This window comes from Muntiacus reevesi, chromosome 18 (assembly GCF_963930625.1).
Source record: "Muntiacus reevesi chromosome 18, mMunRee1.1, whole genome shotgun sequence".
NCBI classification, from domain to species: Eukaryota; Metazoa; Chordata; class Mammalia; order Artiodactyla; family Cervidae; genus Muntiacus; species Muntiacus reevesi.
In genome coordinates, this window is record NC_089266.1 from 5,313,836 (window position 1) to 5,335,709 (window position 21,874).

Here is a 21,874-nt window from a genome sequence, read left to right on the forward strand (position 1 = left end):
TAAAATGTAAAAAGTAAAGTAAAATGAAGGGGGAAAGAAAGGAAGCGTATAAACCAAAATAATTGCAACAATATAAAAGCCTCATGTAGGTGCCATAAAGAGCGATCGGATTGAAAGCTGCTGATATAGCCGAATCCATAAAAGTGTGCTCCACGTTGTTTATGACACGCCGGGCCGCACAGGTGCCGAGGCCCGGATTAATGGGGCTCGCGGAGGAGACAGACAGTCAGAGCCCCGCGGCCCTGATGGGTAAACAGAGCCCTCGGCGTTTAAAAATATGAGGGTGCCCCCCCCGCCCCGCCGGACCTTGGGGCTGTCTTGTTGGCTTCAGGAGGTTAAAGAGCAGACTGGCACCCCCTCGAGGGTCCTGGAGTCTTGCCCAGGCCCAGGCGGCAGCTGGCAAGGCTCGAGGGAAGGCGACCCCCCTGGATTCAGCAAAGGAGGGCCTGGGGCTCAGGAAGACCTCGCTCAGAACCTCGTTTTGCAGCCCCCACCCCCCAATCTTGGGCATCTGGTCAGGACTCCGGCTGCTCTCCTCAGCCCCCAAGTCTGTTTCCTTGGCTGCAAAACGGGGGTTAGAAGTCACTGCCTCTCAGGGTTGTGCCGGTTCAGCCCCCGGCTCGACAAACCTTCTCTGGTCGAGGGCTCAGTACGCGCCAGGCTGGGTGCCAGGCAGGGGGATCCCCCCAGGGGAGACGGGCGGGGCCCTGACCCCTTGGCGTGCACAGCCTGGGGAGCAGTCAGATCGGCGCTCAGACGTTCATGAGACTAAAGGTGCCCGCCACAGGCGCCTGGGAGGAAGGCCCAGGGGCGTGACTGAGTTGGTCAGGGGCTAGTGCAGAGTGCCTGGCACATAGCAGGTGCTCATCAGTGACGGGCCCTCCCCGGGAGCTGCCTGCTGTGCTTGGGGCGGGGTGGGCTGTCTTTGCTTCTTCCCCGCCCACCCCCAGCTCAGCCTGGACCAAGTGACGGAGCCAGAGGCCCCCAGCAGGTGAAGCCATGACTCTCGGGGGCCGCTTGACCGAGGGAGAGAGCGCACGGGTGCTAAAGGCTTCAGGAGGTCAGCAAAGCCTCCAGGGCCTGGTGGGGGGAGCGGGAGGGGAACTCAGGGAGCCAGAAGGAAGAAGGGCATTCCAGAACGGGGCCCGCTGCGGGTGCCGGTGAGACCAGCGGGGGAGCTGGAGGTGGAGGCGGGTGCCAAGCCCGGGTGACCTCAGAGCGCCAGGAAGGGCGGGGGGAGAAAGCCCCCAGCAGAGGCGAGGGGCCTGGCCCACACGCCCCCCCTGCCCCCAGCCCCCTCTCCTGATCCGCCAGGACTTCTCCCGGCTGAGCCCAGATGTCCTCAGAATCCTTCTTAACACAGTGCCAACAACGGATCGGTCCTTGTGGTTCTTCAGTCGCTAAGTTGTGTCCGACTCTTTGCGACCCCATGGACTGTAACCCGCCAGGCTCCTCTGTCCAACGGGCTTCCCAGGTGACTCAGGGGTAAAAAATCAGTCTGGCGATCCAGGAGATGTGAATTCGATCCCTGGGTTGGGAAGATGCCCTGGAGAAGGAAATGGCAACCCAATCCGGTATTCTTGCCTGGGAAATCCCATGGACAGAGGAGCCTGGGTACAGTCCATGGGGTCGCAAAGAGTCGGACACGACTGAGCGACTAAACCACAAAGACAACAGACAGCAGATTGGAGCAGATGGCAAGGTGAATACCGTTCCCCATCCCTACTGGGGGAGTCAAGGTGGATTTGATTGGGAGAGGTCGGATCAGGGCCAGATGATTGAGAATTTACAAACTGGGCTACTAGCTGGGAGTCGGCCCCAGGCAAGTATGTGGTAACCGAGCGATCGGCAGACGCGAGGACAAAACGTCTCGACCTGGGGCCCTCTTTACAGAGGAAGGTTAAGCCCAAGAGGAAAACACTCTTAAATCCTAAAATTCTTATTCCCAGCCCTGGAAGATATCTGTATTATGGTGTCCTTTCTAGGGAAAAGGTAGTTGAGGTTCAGAGTAGCGAAGGGGCTTCCCCAGGGTCACACAGCCCATGGGTCTCAAAGCTTGGCCTTAAGCACTCCTACACCCCTTGCTTGTGCTGCGGGCTCCCCGTTTTCAAAGCAGGGAGATGCATTGGGATTTGTCACCTGGGTGGGCGATGGTGGTGGGAGGTCAGAGTGAAGGTGCTCAAAGGGGAACCTTCAGGAGCAGGGGGCTGGAGTTCCCCGGGGGTGGGGGGCGATGTGCCCGGAAAAGATAGGAAGGGAGGGCCCGGGGAAGCCCAGGGACCAGGCGTGAGGCAGTGGGGGGGTGGGGGCAAAGGGCTGAGGACCAGGCATCATCCAGGGGAGAAGGAAGCAGGAGGCAGGAGACCTGGGTGAGACAGGGAGGGTTCTAGAAGCTCAGGTTACAAGGTGCCAGGGAGGGGGTCAGTGGGGCTGAGCCCTGAGCATCAAGGAGAATCAGGGAAGTGGGTTTCTAACCGGGAGGTCGCTGGGGATGGGGCCTGAGAAAGCAGGGGAGCGGGAGGGGGCCGGGACTGGGAGTGAAGCCCGGGGGGCTGGGTGACTTCTGGAGAGTCGGAAGAGCCGACAGCAGGTGCCTCTCGCCAAAAAGGGGGATGTGTGCGCCTCCAGACATCCGGGGAGTGGCTAACGGGCTGAGTGTTGCAGGCAGGGAAACCTGGTCCCATTATCAGGTTTGTGCATCATTAGTGAATGTCACCGGGAAGTCAATTGCTTCACCTCTTCACCTGTCTGCTCAGCTTTCTCATCTGTAACTCGTGGAGGGGAGTAACAGCCTGCCTCCAGGGACTGCTGTTACTGATGGAACAGCGGTGCCTGAACGGTGCCCGGCCCATGGGAGCGGTGGAAAGGGAGGCTCTCGGTGTGACGGGAAAGCAGAGGGACCGCCGGGGGGGACCTGCCCTGGGAGGACACACCTGACTGTTAGGGGCTCTCTGCCGAGGGTGGGGGGCTGGGCCAACTCTGGGTCTCGGGGAGGCCGGCCAGGGGTGGGGGGCAGTCTAGCCGTGCTCAGGCACAGGATGCAGGGTGTCAGCTCTGGACAGTGGCGTGAATGGGGCCCCAAGGATCACCTGGAAAAGCTGCAGGCACAGCAGAGCAGGCGCCGGCATCTCCCAGGTGAGCTCGTGATGTGGGTGGGGCCCCAGGACAGGAGGAAGCTTGGGGGTCCCCACTCAGGGGTGAAGCTGGGTCTCAGCCAGCTGCCCCAGGACAGTTTGGATAACAGGTGCAGTGGGTGCTGAGCGCGTGCATGCTTAGTCGCTCAGCCGTGTCCGACTCTTTGCGACCCCGTGGACTGTAGCCTACCGGGCTCCTCTGTCCATGGGATTTTCCAGGCAAGAATAACACAGCAGGCTGCTATTTCCTCCTCCAGGGGACCCTTCCAACCCAGGGATCGAACCCGTCTCTCTCGTCTCCTGCATTGCATACGGGTTCTTTACCCACTGAGCCATCGGGGAAGCCTGTGCTTTGCCACATGCCTCCCGTTACAGGTGAGGAAACTGTGTCTCGGGGACCACGTGACTGGGTCACAGGTCAGACGGGTGGAGGGCAGGGAGACAAGCTGCCCTCTCCCCGGGGCCGGCTTCCAGCTGTCCACAAGCCCAGGGCCGACCTGCCCCCGCGGGGTGGGGGCGGGGGGAGAACCACAGGTGGCCACGAGCTCTCGAGTGACCGATGTCCCTATGGAATGGGACTGAATTTTACCTAATTTACACTTGATTAAAAGCAGATCCCCGAGTCAGTTATTAGAACACTTCTAAGTATGTATAGAACAACTTGGGCTTCTGATTCCACCTTTCCAGCTGCACATTTTATGAAATCTAAATACAGATCACGTATTCCAGATGAAAATCCAGCATCCAAATTTGAGGAGATGTGCTTTAAGTGTAAAATACACACGGATTTTCAAAGACTTAAAAAAAAACCCAGTGTAAAGTATCTCATTAATATTTTCTACCTTGATTGTACATTCAGCTGATAATATTTTGGATATGTTGGGTTAAATAAAGTGTAATTAATTTCGCCAATTCCTTTTTCCTTCTGAAATAGTGAGCTACTGGCAAATTTTAAATTGCATATGTGGCTCATGTTATAATTCCATTGCATGGTGCAACTCTGATCACCACCCATTGGGACCACCAGCCAGGTACGAACTTGTCAAGAGCTGTGGTGGTCCGGGTGAGGTCACCTGCTGGCTGACACCTGGGCAGGGCGCAACTCTGGGGATCACTGGCCTTTGCCCTCTCAGCCTCCATCTCCAAAGAGCATGGATGTTTCCCGAGGGATGAGGGATGCGAAGAGGCTGCCTGCCCTGAGCAGAGATGGGGTGAGGGGCGGGGGCGGGGAGCGGAGGGCGAGACAGATGAGGGAGACGCTGCTGGCGGTGGGCGAAGTCGCAATTGCTCCCAGGAAATTGGCTGGCAGGCCGGCAGCTGGGGGATTTGTGTCAGCGACAAGCACCAGGATTTGAAGTGCAGTCACTCGTGGGAGGAGAAATTAGCTGAAAATCAGCTGATTCTGCACTCAATCTGGTACAAATCCTGAGAGCAGGGGGCGAGGGGCGACCGGGTGGGAGAAACAGACAATGGTGTGGGGGAGGCTCGGGCAGACATGGGGGCCCGCCGGAGGGCTGGGGGAGGGAGCACCACCATCCTGGGTTGCCCGGGAGGAGGCTGGGTGCTGAGGGAGGGAGGCAGAGCAGAGTCGGGGGAGGGAGGCTCCAACCTCTGTCTCAGAGTCAACTGAGCCACTCAGGAAGAAGCCTGACCTTGACTCGGACCAAATGACTCGATTCCATTAAGACTCCAGGTATTCAAAGCGCTGGAAAATACATGGGGAAAAACACCCCCTCTGATGGTTCCTTTTCCCATAGAAACAGCAGCCCCAGACTGTGGGCAGGGCCCCCAGGATGCCAAGATGAGTGAGACCCTGGCTCAGGTCAATGTCAGAGGTCACACCTGTGACCCTCATAGGTCAGCATGCAGACTGGAACTCTGCTCCTTGCATCCAGGTCTCTTTCTCGACAGACAGGAGCCTGGTCTGGGGGAGGGGGTCACTGCATATATGGGAAGGGGTTCTGGAGGTGCCAGAAGGCCCAGGCGCGGGCAGGTCGGGACTGGGGAATGTTTTGGGCTTTCTGCAACTTCCCAAGTGGTTTGATGGTAAAGAATCCACCTGCCAATGCAGGAGATGCGGGTTCTCTCCCTGGGTCAAGAAGATCCCCTGGAGGAGGAAATGGCAACCCACTCCAGTATCCTTGCCTGGAGCATCCCACAGACAGAGGAGCCTGGAGGACGACAGTCCTTGAGGTCGCAAAAGACACGTCTTAGTGACTCATCCTCAACAACTGGGCTTTCTGGGCCCCGGAAGACAGAGGCTGGGATCAGAGGAAGGACACGGGAAGGTCCTGTGCTGGCTGGCACCCTTCTCATGCTGCTGGCGGGGACGTCCCCGCGGGACCGTGGATGATAAATGAGCTGGCTGTGGAGCAGCAGTTGTGCAGATGTGAAGGACGTGAACATCTGGCTCCCACAGGCGGCATGGCGCTGGGTCGCTGCAGGAAGCTCTGGCCCCGTCCCACGGACTCGGCGACTCCCCACCTCCTCTGCCTCCCGAGGATGGTGCGTTGGGGGGCGGGGAGCGGGGCTGGGAAGAACGTCCCCCCGCCCCAAAGGCATCTCCATCAAGGCCCGGAAACCTGCCTTCAGTCTCAGCTGGACAAACGCTTCTCCGTCAAGGAGACTCAAGGAGTCACCCTTTCCATTTGCTCCCCTCTGCACTCTGCCACTGAGGAGAGGCTTGCCTCTCTCCTCCAGGGTGGGGGGCAGTCTCCGCCGATGGACAGCGGCACTTTGAGGCAGGAGCCTGGGCAGAAAGCCTGTGTTCCCACCAGGGAGAATGGCTCGGCTCCAACTGCAAGTGGTGCCTTTTACGTGCCAGCTGAGTGCAGGCAGTCAGCGCACTTCTTTAAAAACGAGCTTCCCGGCTCCTGCTCAGCTCTCCCCACTGGCACCTGAACCCCAGGGGTGGCTGTAATCCTCTCATGCACACACTTTCCCCAACATTTCATGCCTTCCCCGGGTGTGGCTGCAATCCTCTCATGCACACACTTTCCCCAACATTTCATGCCTTCCCCGGGTGTCCAGGGGGCCCCGCTAACGGCCAAGCTAAATGTCCCCGCTCCTGATACGATCTCAGACTCATGGGGATGGAGTCCGGAGTTCAGCCCCCTCCTGGTTCGCCGGCTCCCGCTTCCACTGCAGCTGGGACTCCTCCTCCTCGGGATGGCTCCTCCCCTTCCTTTCCCAGCCTCCCCTGTCCGCGCCATTCCATCTTCCCCACGAGCCTCGGGAGCCCCATTCCCAAGATTTAATGACGCGCCTCCCCGCCGGTCCGGGCCCCGCCGCTGACTTACTCTCTACAGCGAGAGTGATGGGCTGGCTGGTCTTGTTGTCTCCGTTCTTGTCGTTAACAGCCTGTACGTAGTAGCGGCCCGCGTCGGGTGCCACGGTCGACAGGATGACAAGGGTGTTCTCCAGGGTGATGGCTCTGGGAAGCAGAAAAGGGCTCCTCTGACGGGCGGGCCTCCAGGGACGCGATGCCAGCCGGGACAGGAAGCTAGGCGCCCAAGAGCCCCTCCTCCAGCCCACCCCTGGAACCACTGGCTGCCTGAACTCCAGCCAGAATTAGTTTGCAGAGAATCCCACTTCTTCGCAGCGCTGGGGACCAGACACAGAGCATGTCCAGGGGCCTGAGACTGTCCAGGCGACGCTTCTCTGCGTCCAGCCCAGGCCTAGCTAGGGGCCAGAGCTCCCCCAGAATTCTACCCTTTCGGGTCACTGCTGTACCCGGAGGGTCCAGAACTGAAGAAATTCATTCCCCAGAATGACTGAATCATGAGAGATGATTATACACTTAGAAATGAGCAGACCCATTCCAGAATCTCTGCCTTAGCCTAATCCCGAATCTGCTTAGGTTGATTCAAAAGCCACAGCCTGCCTGTGCCACAGCCTTCTGGGGTTCACACGTCCCTCTCAGCCCCCTCCTAGGGTGAAAAAAGGAAGTGAAAGTGTTAGTCGCTCAGTCGTGTCTGCCTCTTTGAGATCCCATGGACTGTAGCCGATCAGGCTCCTCTGTCCATGGGATTTTCCAGGCAAGAATACTGGAGTGGGTAGCCATTCCCTTCTCCAGGAGGTCTTCCTGACCCAGGGATCAAACCCGGGTCTCCTAGCATCACAGGCAGATTCTTTACCATCTGAACCACCAGGGAAGCCCCTCCATTTGCTTTCCCTGAATCCAGCCAATAAGGGGCTGTCAGGGCTGGTTGAGAGGGAAAAGGGAAACCGGCTGGGCAGCGGGGCGCAGACATGGGTGGTTTGCTGCCAGTCTGGCTCCTGCTGCCGGGACCCTGTCACGTAGCCCCTCGGCCCCCACGGCCACAGGTCGGGCGAAGGGCTTGTCCAGGCGGAAGCTGGGCACCCTCCGGGTGTGGGGGCAGGACCCCTGCCCGGCCGGCTCTGCCCAGCACCTCCTCTCACCCATCCTCTTGATGATGAGCAACACCATTAGTTTGTCGAGTCTATCTCCGGATTTTAATGTGATATGCCCGAGACAGCTGTTAAACATCCTTAATGTTAGTTTAACAAGGACAGATCCAGTTGAATTCTTTTCAGATTCTCCCATTAGGTGAATGTGACAGACTTTTAAACGGGCTCTCAAATAAACATCCCTGTGACCGCCTCTCTAGCTTGGTCTTCCCAGCCAGGCTGGGCCGGGGTCCCCCCTTATCCTGGCTTTTGGGATTCCAGTGCTGGGTCTTATATTGCCTGCTGAGCTCCAGGAAATAGGAAGACAAAGCCTTCCTCTCCAATTCCTGGGAACCCTAATGACGTCCTTTATTTTTTTTTCCCTGAAGAGGTCTTTTTACCTCCAGCTAATTAATCCTCAAGGACTGAGAAGGCAATGGCACCCCACTCCAGTACTCTTCCTTGGAAAATCCCACGGACGGAGGAGCCTGGTAGGCTGCAGTCCATGAGGTCGCTAAGATTCAGACACGACTGAGCGACTTCACTTTCACTTTTCACTTTCATGCATTGGAGAAGGAAATGGCAACCCACTCCAGTGTTCTTGCCTGGAGAATCTCAGGGACGGGGGGGCCTAGTGGGCTGCTGTCTATGGGGTCGCACAGAGTCGGACACGACTGAAGTGACTTAGCAGCAGCAGCAGCAATCCTAAAGGAAGTCAACCCTGAATAGTCATTGGAAGGACTGATGCTGAAGCTGAAGCTCCAATATTTTGATCACCTGATGTGAAGAGCTGACTTACTGGAAAAGACCCTGATGCTGGGAAAGACGGAAGGCAAAAGGAGAAGGGGACGACAGAGGATAAGATGGTTGGATGGCATCATCCACTCAATGGATGTGAGTTTCCGCAAGCTCTGGGAGATGGTGAAGGACAGGGAAGCCTGGCATGCTGCAGTCCATGGGGTCGCAAAGAGTCAGACACGACTGAGCGACTGAACAACAAATGAGGTGATGGGCATGAGGACAGAGCCGGGCTAAAATATTTTACCGTCAACACAGTGGGACAGGGATGGTGACCATGTCCTCACGTGGGAATCTCCTGCAGGGACCCTGGTCCTTTAATGCAGCTTGTGGAGGTGGGTGAAGGCTGTGGGGGAGGGAGGCTGCCTAATCCTGAATCTGTTTAGGGTGATTCAAAAGCCACAGCCTGCCTGTGACACAGCCTTCTGGAGTTCACACGTCCCCCTCAGCCCCTTCTTAGGGTGAGAAAAGGAAGTGAAAGTGAAGTCGCTCAGTCGTGTCCGACTCTTTGCGTCCGCATGGACTGTAGCCCACCAGGCTCCTCTGTCCATGGGATTACCCAGGCAAGAACACTGGAGTGGGTAGCCATTCCCTTCTCCAGGGGATCTTCCCAACCCCGGGGCTGAGCCTGGGTCTCCTGCATCGCGGGCAGATTCTTCACCATCTGAGCCTCTAGGGAAGCCCTAAAGCTCTTTAAGTTGGCGGGAAACAAACTTCCATGGCGCTAAGTCCCTGGGTCTGGGGGTCTGTCTGTCTGTCTGTCTGTGAGTCAGAGGGGCTCTGCTGGTTCTGGAGGAGAGCACTGTGTCCGGGACCCCTGGGGCCTGGGTTCGAGTTCCCAGTGAGCGGGGTGAGCAGAGGGCAGTGAGGGGCCAGCGGCCTGTTGACTTGCCCTCCGTCTGTCCTCAGCAGGAGGCTAATAAGAAAGGTCCCTGGGCTCACAGCCTTCAGCAGGATGACCATCCCCTCGACAGATGCTTCCGGCACGACCCTGTCGCTCACTTCCGAAGTGCACCAGCTCCCTGCCACACTCAGGAGGGCTTCCAGTCGGCTCGCCCAGGGGTGCCCACGCTGAAGGAGGCTGCCAGGATTCTTGCAGGGCTCCCCTCTCAGCAGAGGCTGGGTTAGGTTCTTCAGCCACAATCCTCTGGTTCAATTTCTTAGGTCTGTTCCGCTTTTCTGATTGGCCCAAGTCCTTCCCACCTTCCACTCCCTCTCATGAAGCCAGCCTTTTTTTTCCCCAGCTCTGGGGGGAGGGGGGCAATTGATAATTTAATTAAGAGTAAAATGAATCACCCCAGAACCTGCCCCAAACCCTCAGCATGCATCTTTGTTAGGAATCTTGTCTCCTTTTTAACAATGAATATCAAGGAAGGGGTGGTGGGGGGCGGCTGCTAATCTCTGCTTCTGCCAGGGAGGGAGCGCCGTCCTCTGTAGATAGCGCAGCCCCCTGCGCCCCGACGGCGGATAGTGCTCATCAGATGCGTATCTCCAACAAACAGACACCGGAGGATTTGTTTCCAGGGGCCTTTCCTCTGGGCTATGAATATTAATCTGCTGTAATTGCTGAGATAAAAATGCCCTGTGTCCTCATGCGTGTTTGGTAGGAGGGCTGGAGGGGGTGGGCGTGACCAGGAAGGTGTGTGTGTGTGTGTGTGCGTGTGTGTGTGCGCGCACACAACCTGAGGGCATTCTGTCCTGGTGACAGTGACTGTTGGGAAAGAAAAGGGGGGGCGGGGATGGCAGAAGCCAGGAACGGCCAGAGGAGGTGGGACGCTGTCAGGAAAGGGGTGATGAGAGTGAGGTTGCAGAAAGAGCTGCATCTAATGCTTCAAACCCCGGAGACAGATGTCCACTCGGCCCCCCCGGCGGCCATGCTGCACGTGGCTCACCCATGAAGGCGTAATCCCCGAGTCTGAGCCCTCGGGGTCCTCCTTAGCACAGTATCCCTGCAGCCACTCCCAGCCGGCTGGCTTGCAGGACACCATCACCGATACAGCGAGGGCCCAGGAGGTCGGCTCAGAAAAGGGAGTCGGGAAGGGGCTGGGACTTGCTGCCTGTCTCAGCACCCGTGTGGCAGGGCGATCCCCCTCCTGCGACTCAACCTTGGTTTCTGTGTTAACGGTCCTCACTCGCTGCTTTTACTGAACTTTCATTAGGCCTACGGGAGCCTGGTCCTCACACACAGCACGAGTCCACCTGTGAACATGGGGTTTCCCCCCCGAGTCATCACCAGCTCTGTAGCAGCAGCTCCACCGGGTGACTCTCTAGTCCTCTCAAGTGCAGAGTTAATTTCCCTGCGTCTTGGGCTGAGTTCTACCACGTAACTTGCATTGACCAATGGGATGTTAGCAGAACCCTGACTTTGCTTCTCCTGCGACTGCCGGGAGGAGATGTTAGGGCCGGCGGGCTGGAGGCTGGGACAAGCGGGGCAGAGTGGACTCACGCAGACATTCTCATCAGCCAGCCCCGACCAAGCGAGAGAGCCAGGCCAAGCTCACCAGTCTGCTGATGTGAATGATGCATGCTTATCGCATCAGGCCATTGGGATCACTTCTTTTGCAGCATCTTGTACCTGGAGGTATCAGACGCATTCCAGGACAGTGGTCCTCAGCTGTGGCTGCGTGCTGGAATCACCGGGGAGCTTTTAGAAATCCCGACGTCTAGGTACACACACACTGTTTCAGTGCAATCAGAGCATGTGAGGGGCAGAATCGAAAGATCAATGTATTTTAAATGGTGCCAAATGATCTCAGATGGTAGCCAGGTTGAGAATCACCAGATCAATTTTCCACAAGTGCAATCACTTTATCCTGTTTAGCCCCCATGTCTTTGTCCCTGCTCTCAAATAATCTCCACACAAAAGAGAATTAACGATCTTGATTCTGGTGGTCCACTGGTTACGAGTGTGCCTGGCAATGCTGGAGAAACGGGCTCAGTCCCTGGTCTGGGAGGATCCCCCATGCCACGGAGCAACTAGGCCCGTGTGCTGCAGCCTCTGAGCCCGCGAGCTGCAACGACTGAAGACGGTGTCTTTAGAGCCCAGGCTGGGCAACAAGAGAAGCCATCGCGATGGGAAGCCCTCTCACTGCAACCAGAGAGTAGCCTCCAATCCCCGCAACTAGAGAAAACCTGTGTGTAGCGATGAAGACCCAGCACAGCCAAAATACACAAATACATACATATCTGGGCTTCCCTCACAGCTCAGCTGGCAAAGAATCTGCCTGCAAGGAAGGAGACCCCAGTTTGATTCCTGGGTCTGGAAGACCCGCTGGAGGAGGGCTAGGCTACCCACTTCACTGTTCTTGGGCTTCACTAGTGGCTCAGCTTGTAAAGAATCCACCCGCAATGTGGGAGACCTGGGTTCAACCCCTGGGTTGGCAAGATCCCCTGGAGAAGGGAAAGGCAACCCACTCCAGTATTCTAGCCTGGAGAACTCCACGGACTGTATAGTCCACGGGGTCACAAACAGTCAGACACGACTGAGCGACTTTCACTTCACATACGTATTTTAAAAAAGACACTGAAACCATTATACAAAAAAGACCCTGATTCTGAAGTCGGCAAACCTGGAACCAGTTGCTTGAGATTTGGCGGAGCAGTTAAGCTCTGGGGGCCTTCACTTTACCGTCTGTAAAATGGGGATAAAATCAGCAGCCTCATAAGGTTCTCATGCGGGTCATTCATTCAACAAATATTTCCTGAATGTGCATTCTGGGGACCAAAAAGGCACCGAGGCAGAGCACCTCTCCCCGGGAGGTGCGTGTCTGTCCTGGAGCAGAGGGTGATGGGGGCTGTGCATATTGGAGGCTGGAGGACAGGCAGGTGCTCCGAACAGCCACGTTGTTGCCGGGATGTTACTATGTTACACGATTATAACATCTCATGCTCCCCGAGGGCAAGAACTGGCCATCTCCGCTGGCACTTTCTACAGAGGCTGGACAGGCTCCGCCCACAGTGGGCCTGCCTCCCCCGTGGTCCAGGGCAAGGGTGGCCTTCCTCCTCTGCTGGGAGCAGGGGAGAGTGGGAGTCCTAAAGAGGAACGCCTCCGCTGGCTGTCTCCCCGGGGGTCAGGAGGGCAGCTGCGTCCCACCCTTGACCCCTCACCCGCTCTCTGGGGAGGTGTCGGCTCCGTCCCTCTGCCCACAAGCCCGGCGGCCACCACCCCTGACCTGGGCTACACAGAAGGGCCCTTGTTAGCGCTGAAAGGACCGTGTGTTCCTCTCCCTGCCAGGCCTCCCCGGGCCTCCCCTCCTCCCCGCAGCCGGAACACACAGCCTCGCCCGATGGACTCCCAGACACACCCGCCCGCCGGGCAGAAACGCCCAGCGCCGTCCGCCCTGCCCGGGAGATGCCAGCGCCTGCCCGTGTGCCCCGAACCCTGGCCTGGAGCCACGGGGACGGAGCCTCTGTCTCTGCCAACTTGAGCTTTTGGAGTGCTCTGAGGGGCAGAACTATTCTCCAGCTGAGACAGAGGCCAACACCCTGGGATTCCCCAGGAAGGCCGAGAGCGGTCCTAGTTCCAAGTCTCGGCCCGGGGTTTCCCAGAAAGGCCCCTGGGAACCCGGCTGCGCTCCGTGGGGACGTCCCCCGCCTGGCTCCACCCGAGTGGGAAGGACCCTGCGTCCTCCGCGTCTGGGGGCTCCGTGTGGCCCCGGTCTCCGCTCCCGGGCGGGGCTGGCTTCTCACACCCGCCCCCGGGGGTCGGGAGGGGGACGCTCACATGCGGCTGCTGGGCGGGATCTTGCGGCCGTCCCGAAACCAGGTCACCTGCGGCCGCGGGAAGCTGGAGATGCGCGGGGCGCGGATGACGGCGGCCTCTCCGTGGGAGACGCTCTGGTGTTTCTCGCCTTCCTCGAAGCTGCCCATGTCTGTGGGACGGAAGAGCACACGTAGGGGTCAGCGACCGGGGGTCAGCAACCCAGACTGCCCGGCTCCTGGGTGGGGGGCGCTGGGAGCGCAAGGAAATTGCGGGAACGGCCGCCCGCTTGGACCTCCTCCCGTGGCCCCATCACCCCCTCCCTCAGGACGGCGCGCTCTGCTTTGTGCTTTGGGCTTTATATCCACTCACATCTGTATGTCCGCGAACCAATGGATTCATTCAGCAGCCATGAGTCATTGTTTCAAACAGTTTACAATGGAAAAGACAAAACCTCCTGAAACAGGCTGGTTGACGTGTCCAAAAGCACGTGCGTGGCTGGGGTGGGGCAGGGGCAGGATTTGAACTCAGACCCCGGAGTCTGTCCCTGGTCCCCTGCCCTGTGCTTAGGCGTGGGGTGAAAGGCGCTGCTGGGGCCAGCCTCCCGGACCCTCGGGTGCGGCCTGTGAGCCTGCACACACGTGTTCACACAACACCATGTCGCTCTTTTAGAAGCGTGTCTGCCCCATCGGCAGACAGAGCGGGGACCATGGGTCCCATCAGCCCGGAGGAGAGCAGCGGAGATGAGGTGGGAAAGCTTTGATTGCCCACCGGCCTGCTGGGGTCAGGGTGGGCTCCGACTCTAAGAGCAGAGGCTTTTTATTTCAAAAAAAGATGATGTGTGTTTACGCTGTGCTCAGTCATGAGTCGTGTCCCACTCTTTGCGACCCCAAGGACTGTAGCCCGCCAGGCTCCTCTGTCCATGGGGTTTCCCAGGCAAGATGCTGGAGTGGGTTGCCATTTCCTTCTCCTCGGGACCTTCCTGACCTAGGACTGAACCTGCACTGCATCTCCTATATTGCAGGTGGATTCTCTACCACTGAGCCACATGGGAAGCCTTATATATACACACACACACACACACAGCTGTGCTGTGCTTAATTGTTCAGTCGTGTCCAACTCTTCTCGACCCCATGGACTGTAGCCCACCAGGCTCCTCTGTCCACAGGATTCTCCAGGCAAGAATACTGGAGTGAGTTGCCACGCTCTTCTCCAGGGAATATTCCCAATCCAGGAATTGAACCAGGGTCTCCTGCATTGAAGGCTTTACCATCTGAGCTACCAGGGAAGCCCATATATGTGTGTGTATATATATATGTATATATATATACATATACATATATATATATGTATGTATATAAACAGAATAACTTTGCTGTACATCTGAAACTAATATAATATTGTACAATTATATTTCAATTTAAAAAAAACGATGCTTGCATCAATATTTACTTCCCATCCAACATGTTCCTCTTACATTGTGATGGACACTTCTCCCACTGAGAGATGGGGGCTATGTCCCCTCCCCTTGAATCTGAGGGATTTGTGAGTATACCGGTAGAATATGCCGGAAGGGATGATAATGTGACTTTCAAGGCTAGGTCATCAGAAGGATATAGCTTCCACCTGGCTCTCTGGACACTCCTGCTTGGAATCCTGCTGACATGGTGTAAGGGAACTCAACCTAGCCCACACGGATAGAGGAACAGCTTTTGTGCAGAGGATCCAAGGTCCCAGACGACAGCCAGCATCAACACTGGATGTGTGACTGAACATGTGAGCCCTCAGATAATTTCAGCCCCCAGCCTTTGGGTCTTCTAGTGGAGACCTCAGTCATCAAACAGCAGAGAGAAGCTGTTCCCACCAGGTTCTGTCCAGACTCACAGAATCTGTGAGCAAGACAAATGATTGCGGCCCACCCCCTGGAGGGGGAAATTGCAAACCCTTCCAGTATTCTTGCCTGGACAACCCCATGGACAGAGGAGCCTGGCAGACTGCAGTCCATGGGGTGGCGAAGAGTTGGACATGACTGAGTGACTGAGCAGAGCATGATGTCTGGGGTTGATCTGTTATGTAGCCATAGAGACAGGAAGAGTATATTAAAGTGTTTCTAAAACTGCATTTAATAGTCATTGTATCAAAATATTGGAATCCTGCACATTTTTCACAGCTTTAACATCAACCTCTCCAACAAAGATTACCCCCTGCCACCCAAATAGTTGCTGGCCCTACATCAGGTCTCTGTCTAGTTGGACTTCACGTGGATTGTTTCATTTCATCTGCGTGATAATACCACAGAGCTCAATTTTCCTAAATGTGCATCTTTTAGTTGTTTACTAATTTCTACTACTTGGCTCTGTCTATAAAAAAATTGCATCAATAAATCACATTGATTTCAGTCCTCACAATAATTTTATCTATTTAAAAAACTTTTCACAGAACTCTGAAGATATATTTGAACAATTTAAAGCAATTTCATGGTAATAGTGTTTCTTTCTTCTCTCTCGGGTTTTATTAGCTCCATTTCGTCAGTGAGGAAATTAAAGCTCATGGAGATAGAGGGGCTTATCCAGTTTGAGCAGTTAGGGCGGGGCCGGCCAGCGTCCAGACTTGCCCCATCTTTGCATGCCCTCACCTCCTCCACGACTTAGCCCCTGCATTCAACTTTTTCATACACCTTCTTTATCTCCTTCTGCTACACTGAAATCTTCATGAGGCAGTTCTATTTAATTACATTCATGAGGAAATCCCTCTAAGATATCTGGCCCCATACTCTGCACACAGTAGTTTCTCTCTAAACTCATCAAATACCGGGACTTCCCTGGTGGTCCAGAGGCTAAGACTCCTGGCTCCCAAAGCAGGGGGCCCGGGTTCAATCCCTGGTCAGGGAACTAGATCCCACATACTGCAACTAAAGGTCCCATATGCTGTAACTAATACCCAGTGCAGTCAAATAAATACATATTTAAAAAGTCACCCAAATAAAATAAAAAAATAAAAAAGTCAGCTAGTACTGTCATGCAACGACTCTTTACTGAGTCCCCTCCATGGGTCAGGCAGGCTCTGCGACAGGTGCTGAAGAAAGCCCTGGTCTCTGCCTCTGCGGAACTTATGTAGGGTTAGGGGAGCAGGCACATGAAAATCATCCGAGAGCCACGCAGTGACATTGTGACAACAGTTAGGACAGAGAAACAGGGTTTTTCTATGAGAGGGGGCATCAGAGAAAATCTGCTTTATCTACTTCAGACTGGGAGGTGGGGTGAGGCTTTTTTTAAAAAATGATTTATTTTTGGTTTTTGGCTGTGCTGGGTCTTCGTTGCGGGGTGGGCTTTCCTCTAGCTGCAGGGAGCGGGAGCTCCTCTCTAGCTTCTCGCGGCTGTGGCTTCTCTTGTTGAGGAGCAGGGGCTCTAGGGCGTGTGGGAGTTGCTCTGAGGCATGTGGGACCCTCCTGGGCCAGGGATTGAACCTGCGTCCCCTGCACTGGGCAGGCGTGTCCTTTACTACTGAGCCACCGAGGCAGGCTGGGGGGAGGCTCTTTAAAGTGGAGATACATAAAGGGTAGGTGATAGCCACACACGTGTGTGTGTCTGTGTGGTTGGCCGTAGTAAAAGTCCAGGAGGAAGAGAGTGTGTGAAGACTAGGAGGTAGGAGAGAAGGGCTAGTTAGAATTTAAAAATGCCGATGGGGTAGGCTGGTGGGTTTGTGCCATGGATGGATGGTTGAACAGATGCATGAGTGGATGGATGGATGGAGGGAGGAAGTGAGGGGTGGAGGGATGGTGACTGTATGTACATATGGCCGGATGGACAGGTGAAGGAAAGGCAGATCTGACCTCGCTCCAAGTCTTGCCGCTGCTGCTCCCATCCACCTTTCCCTCTCACAACCATCTCCCCTCACTACTGGCTCCGAGACCCCCAGAACCCTCCTGGTTCCCTCCACTCACTTTGCCCAGTGGGCTTCCTAGGTCTGCCCAGGGAGCCCCTTGTCTCTGCCCATGGGACCCAGGGCACAGGCGTCCCTAACACCAGCTGCAAGGGGGCTGCTTAGCCAGCCACTGCCGGAGAAAGGCTAGAGAGAAGCGCACACTGGCTGGGCTGGGGGTCCAGGATCTCCTAGGGAAGCTCACTCCCACTGAGGTGGAAACACAAGGATTTATTTACTGCACTTCCTCTCGGCGATGCATGCTGGTGCATCAGACCTTGCAGAACTGATCTAACTCCCGAGGCCATCCCCTGAGAGCAAAGATGTACAGGCCTGGGGCACAGCTAGACGGGGCCTAAAGATTATTCCTAATGTCTTTGTTCTATCTTAAAAGGTCTTCTAAAGCATGCATTCCACTTCAGAGTATATTTACTGCTTGTAGTTATTTTTAAAACTTTTTCTTTCTTCTTTTGGCCATGCCATGCAGTGTGTGGGATCTTAAGTCCTCAACCAGGGATCGAACCTGTGTCCCCTACAGGGGAGGCGTGAAGCCCTAACCACTGGACCACCAGGGAGGTTGCACTTTTAAAACGTTTTTATCATGAAATATGTCATGCATAAAAAAAGAGGGAACATAATCTTATGAGTACTTCAAAGAAGAAGAATAAATGCTCACATACCCAACACTGGGAAAGGCTGAGGGCAGGAGAAATGGGCAACAGAGGATGAGATGCTTGGATGGCTCAATGGACATGAGTCAACTCCGGGAGATGGTGAAGGACAGGGAAGCCTGCCGTGCTGCAGTCCATGGGGTCGCAAAGTGCCAGACACGACTTAGCAACTGAACAATAACAGCAACAGCAACCGACCGCCCAGTCTAAGGAACAGAACACGAACCAGCCTCACCTCCCTCCCCGACAGCCTCCTTCTCATCACCGCCCTGACCCCCCCAGAGGTCTAATTGCCATCTTGGATGTGGTGTCCATCATACCATTGCTTTTTTCCCTTTCTTTCAAGTTTCCCCGCATGTAGATGCATCCTCGAACAGTTATGGTTAATTTAGACTGTTTCTAAGCCCTCTGGATTATCTTGTATGTCATCCGCCCCAATTTGGTTTTTTTGTGCAACATGCTTGTTGGGATCCCCACCTCTGCCCTGGTACCAGGTTTGGTCATCTTCAGCGCTGCCTGGACGTCCGTGTATCCAGACAGCGCAGTGCTGCTGCAGGCCGGCTCTGTTATCGGTGTTTTGCTGTCCTGCTAAGAACAGTCTCCTGTGGGTCTGCCAGCACTCGTTGCTGAGAGAATCTCAAGAGGATGTGCCTAAAGGTGGAATCGCTAGGGTTGTAGGCTGTGCACATGTTGATCTTATGAGATAACACCAAGCTGTTTCCCTGATTTGCATCAATTTGCCAATTCACACTCCCGTCAGCAGTGGTGGGAGTTTCTATGAACACCTGGTCTTGCTAGACGCTTTGGTTTTTGCCAGTCTGGTGACATGCTGCTGCTGCTGCTGCTAAGTCGCTTCAGTCGTGTCTGACTCTGTGTGACCCCATAGACGGCAGCCCACCAGTCTCCCGGTTCCTGGGATTCTCCAGGCAAGAACACTGGAGTGGGTTGCTATTTCCTTCTCCAATGCATGAAAGTGAAAAGTGAAAGTGAAGTTGCTCAGTCATGTCTGACTCCTAGCGACCCCATGAACTGCATCCCACCAGGCTCCTCCATCCATGGGATTTTCTAGGCAAGAGTACTGGAGTGACTTGCCATTGCCTTCTCCGCTGGTGACATGGGATGGTACTTAATTGTGGCTGTGCTTGTTTCTTATGGGGATGCTATTTCTCCATCCAGTCGTGAATCTGCCTCCAACCATCCATGCCTTCCACTGCATTCTAAGTGACATCAAAATATCCCACTGCATCTGAGAATGTCACCGTCTGTCCCCAATGCCCCACCTCCTCAGTCATATCTCCTACTCCCTTCGTCCACATTTAATACTCCACTCAGGTTGAGCATTAAGAAGAATGGGCCCACTGCTGGCATTCTGGACATCAACCCCAGCCCATGGGACAGTGGGACTGATGCCCTCAGTTCTCATTTTGCATGGGGGCTGCCAAGCTGCCCTGGAGAACAGGGCGCAGGAGCCCTTGGCTCCGTGATGGGTGGGCGGGGCTTGTTGCCAGGGCTGGGGTTCCAAGTCTGAGCCATCCGCCCACCCGGTGAGGCTGGGATACGCGTCGGGGACATTGCTCAGGTGAGCAGGACTAAGAGGTGCCCACGGAAGCTGGATGCTGACTCCAGAAGGTTCTCCCAAGCCTCTCAGCCATTCAATCCACTTGCCGCATGCCAGAAATTTATGGCGGCTTCACAAAAACAAAGAGACTCAGGGTGGGGCCAAGAAGGGAGCTGGAGGGGGGTGATGTTTTATCGACTTCTCTTTAATTGCTGTAATTAAAAACATGTAAAGAAGCTTTTTGTAACGACTTTGCCATCATCATTAGTGGTTAGCACAGCTGCCTTATTAATTTCCCATTAGAACCCGATTCACAGCCCTTCTTTGGGAAGTGGGCGATGGGAGCTAGGGGTGGGGAGTGCTGGGCCTGATCTGACCCAACCTCCCTGCTGAACCCCCAGGACAAAAACCCTCCCACCCCGGGGCGGGGGCAGAAACTGGCAAGAAGGGAAGATGCGGGGTCTGGAGAAGCATCCGTAGGCTACCCATCCTCAGAACGGCAAGCATGTGACAGTGTAAACAGACGGAGGGACAGACAGACAAGCCTGGGAGAGCCCCCGGACTGCGAAGGGTGGGGGAGGGGAACGATTTAAGGCAGTACTCACTGTCAGGGTCCTGCAAGCAGACGGTGATTCCCTAAGAGGGCACGCCCCCTTAAATTTTCCATTCTCCTTGCCTCACCCTAGCCCCAGCCCTGGAGAACAGAGGATGGTACCTCCCAAGGTAGCATCAGACAGAATGAGAAGGGCTGTGGATGTCTATTCCGGGAAGCCTTCCCTGGTTGGCCTGGCAGAGAAGAAGCTGTACTCGTCCACCCCGAGCGTCCACCCCGAGGGTTCTCTGGGCTGGGGGCCTTTCACGATGCTTTGTGAGCACTGATTTTTTAAAAATCTTTATTGAATTCTGTGACAACATTGCTTTGGTTTTATGTTTTGGTCTTCTGGCCTCCAGGAATGTGGGATCTTAGCTCCCAACCAAGGATCAAACCCGCACCCTCCGCATTGGGAGGGGTCTCAACCACTTGACTGCCAGGGAAGCCCCTCGAATGCGCTGATTGAGGACTCATGTGACAGCCCGGCGAGAGAGGCTCTAACATCAGCACCCCGTTTTACCATGAGGAAATGAAGGCACAGAGAAGTTAAGTCATCTGCCCAAGGTCACACAGCTAGGGATAAGTGCAGGCTTGCTTGCTCAGTCGCTTCTGCCGGGTCCGACTCTTTGCGACCCTATGGGTTACAGCCTGCAGGCTCCTCTGTCCATGGGATTCTCCAGCCAAGAACACTGGAGTGGGTTGCCATGCCCCTCTCCAGGGGATCTTCCCGACCCAGAGACGGAACCGGGGTCTCCTGCATTGGCAGGTGGGTTCTTTACCGCTCAGCCACCAGGGAAGCCAAGGGATAGGCAAGGGGAATTTGAGCTCAACGTTTGTTTGTTCATGGCTGGGTCCGTGGCTGGGTTCACAGCTCCTGTCTTTGGTTGACGGGGGGAGGCAGGAGGAGGGAGATGGTAGAAATACCAGTTGTGGGACCTTGGGTTGTCACCAGACCACTGTTTTGTTTTTTTTTTTAAATTTATTCGGCAACATTGGCTCTCAGTTGCGGCACGTGGGACCTTCCTTAATTGGGTGGGATCTTTCGTTGTAGTGCGTATATGCCCTACCTGTGATGCGGGCAGCACTTGGGCTCTTAGTTCCCCGAACAGAGATTGGCCCCACGTCCCCTGCATTGGAAAGCAGAGTTTTTTTTTTTTGTTGTTTTTTTTTCATTTATTTTTATTAGTTGGGGGCTAGTTACTTTACAATATTGTAGTGGTTTTTGCCATACACTGACATGAATCAGCCGTGGATTTACATGTGCTCCCCATCCCGATCCCCCCTCCTACCTCCCTCCCCACCCGATCCCTCCGGGTCCTCCCAGTGCACCAGGCCCGAGCACTTGTCTCACGCATCCAACCTGGGCTGGTGATCTGTTTCACCCTGGATAACATACATGTTTTGATGCTGTTCTCTCGAAACATCCCACCCTCGCCTTCTCCCACAGAGTCCAAAAGTCTGTTCTGTACATCTGTGTCTCTTTTTCTGTTTTGCATATAGGGTTATCATTACCATCTTTCTAAATTCCATATATATGTGTTAGTATACTGTAATGGTCTTTATCTTTCTGGCTTACTTCACTCTGTATAATGGGCTCCAGTTTCATCCATCTCAAAGCAGAGTCTTAACCACTGGACCACCAGGGAAGTTCAATCCTCGGACCTTTCTGAGGCTCGGTTTCCCCATCTCAAGATGATGCTCCCGGGACACACCTTCCTACCTCAGAGACCTGCCCCCGGGGACCCACGGAGGGAAGACATTTGCACAATTACACTGGAGGGCAGGGGGTTTGGGAGGCCCCTCTGTGTTTCCTTAGCATCTCCTTAGGGACGCGGTGTCCAGCTTGGACCTGTGGCTCTGACTGTTCTGCAGGGTCTTGTGGGGACGGAGGCAGGGCTCCCTTCTCCACCTGCAACCCATCCACTCCCCAGGTGCCCAGAGCCCTAAGCTAGTCAGCGACTAGATCAGGGCTGGAATCCACGGTTTCTCTCCCCATCCCCACAAAGGTCACGACCTGGCACATGAAGAACCCTGAAGCCTGCTGTCAGCACTTTTTGTCCGCTGGTCCCAATGCAGGGGACCGGGGTTCGA

General features: G+C 55.3%; 1 protein-coding gene across 3 annotated transcripts in view; it reads right to left on the bottom strand.

The window, feature by feature from the left end:
• SDK2 (sidekick cell adhesion molecule 2) overlaps positions 1-21,874 on the bottom strand; it is a 261,245-nt gene that overhangs the window by 87,703 nt on the left and 151,668 nt on the right. For all 3 annotated transcript variants that reach the window (XM_065909896.1, XM_065909895.1, XM_065909894.1), the window contains exons 4-5: positions 13,066-13,213; positions 6,434-6,567 (exon numbers count right to left, since the gene is read on the bottom strand). In XM_065909896.1, coding sequence (XP_065765968.1) covers positions 6,434-6,567; positions 13,066-13,213 — 282 coding nt within the window. The remainder of the gene's footprint in view (positions 1-6,433; positions 6,568-13,065; positions 13,214-21,874) is intronic.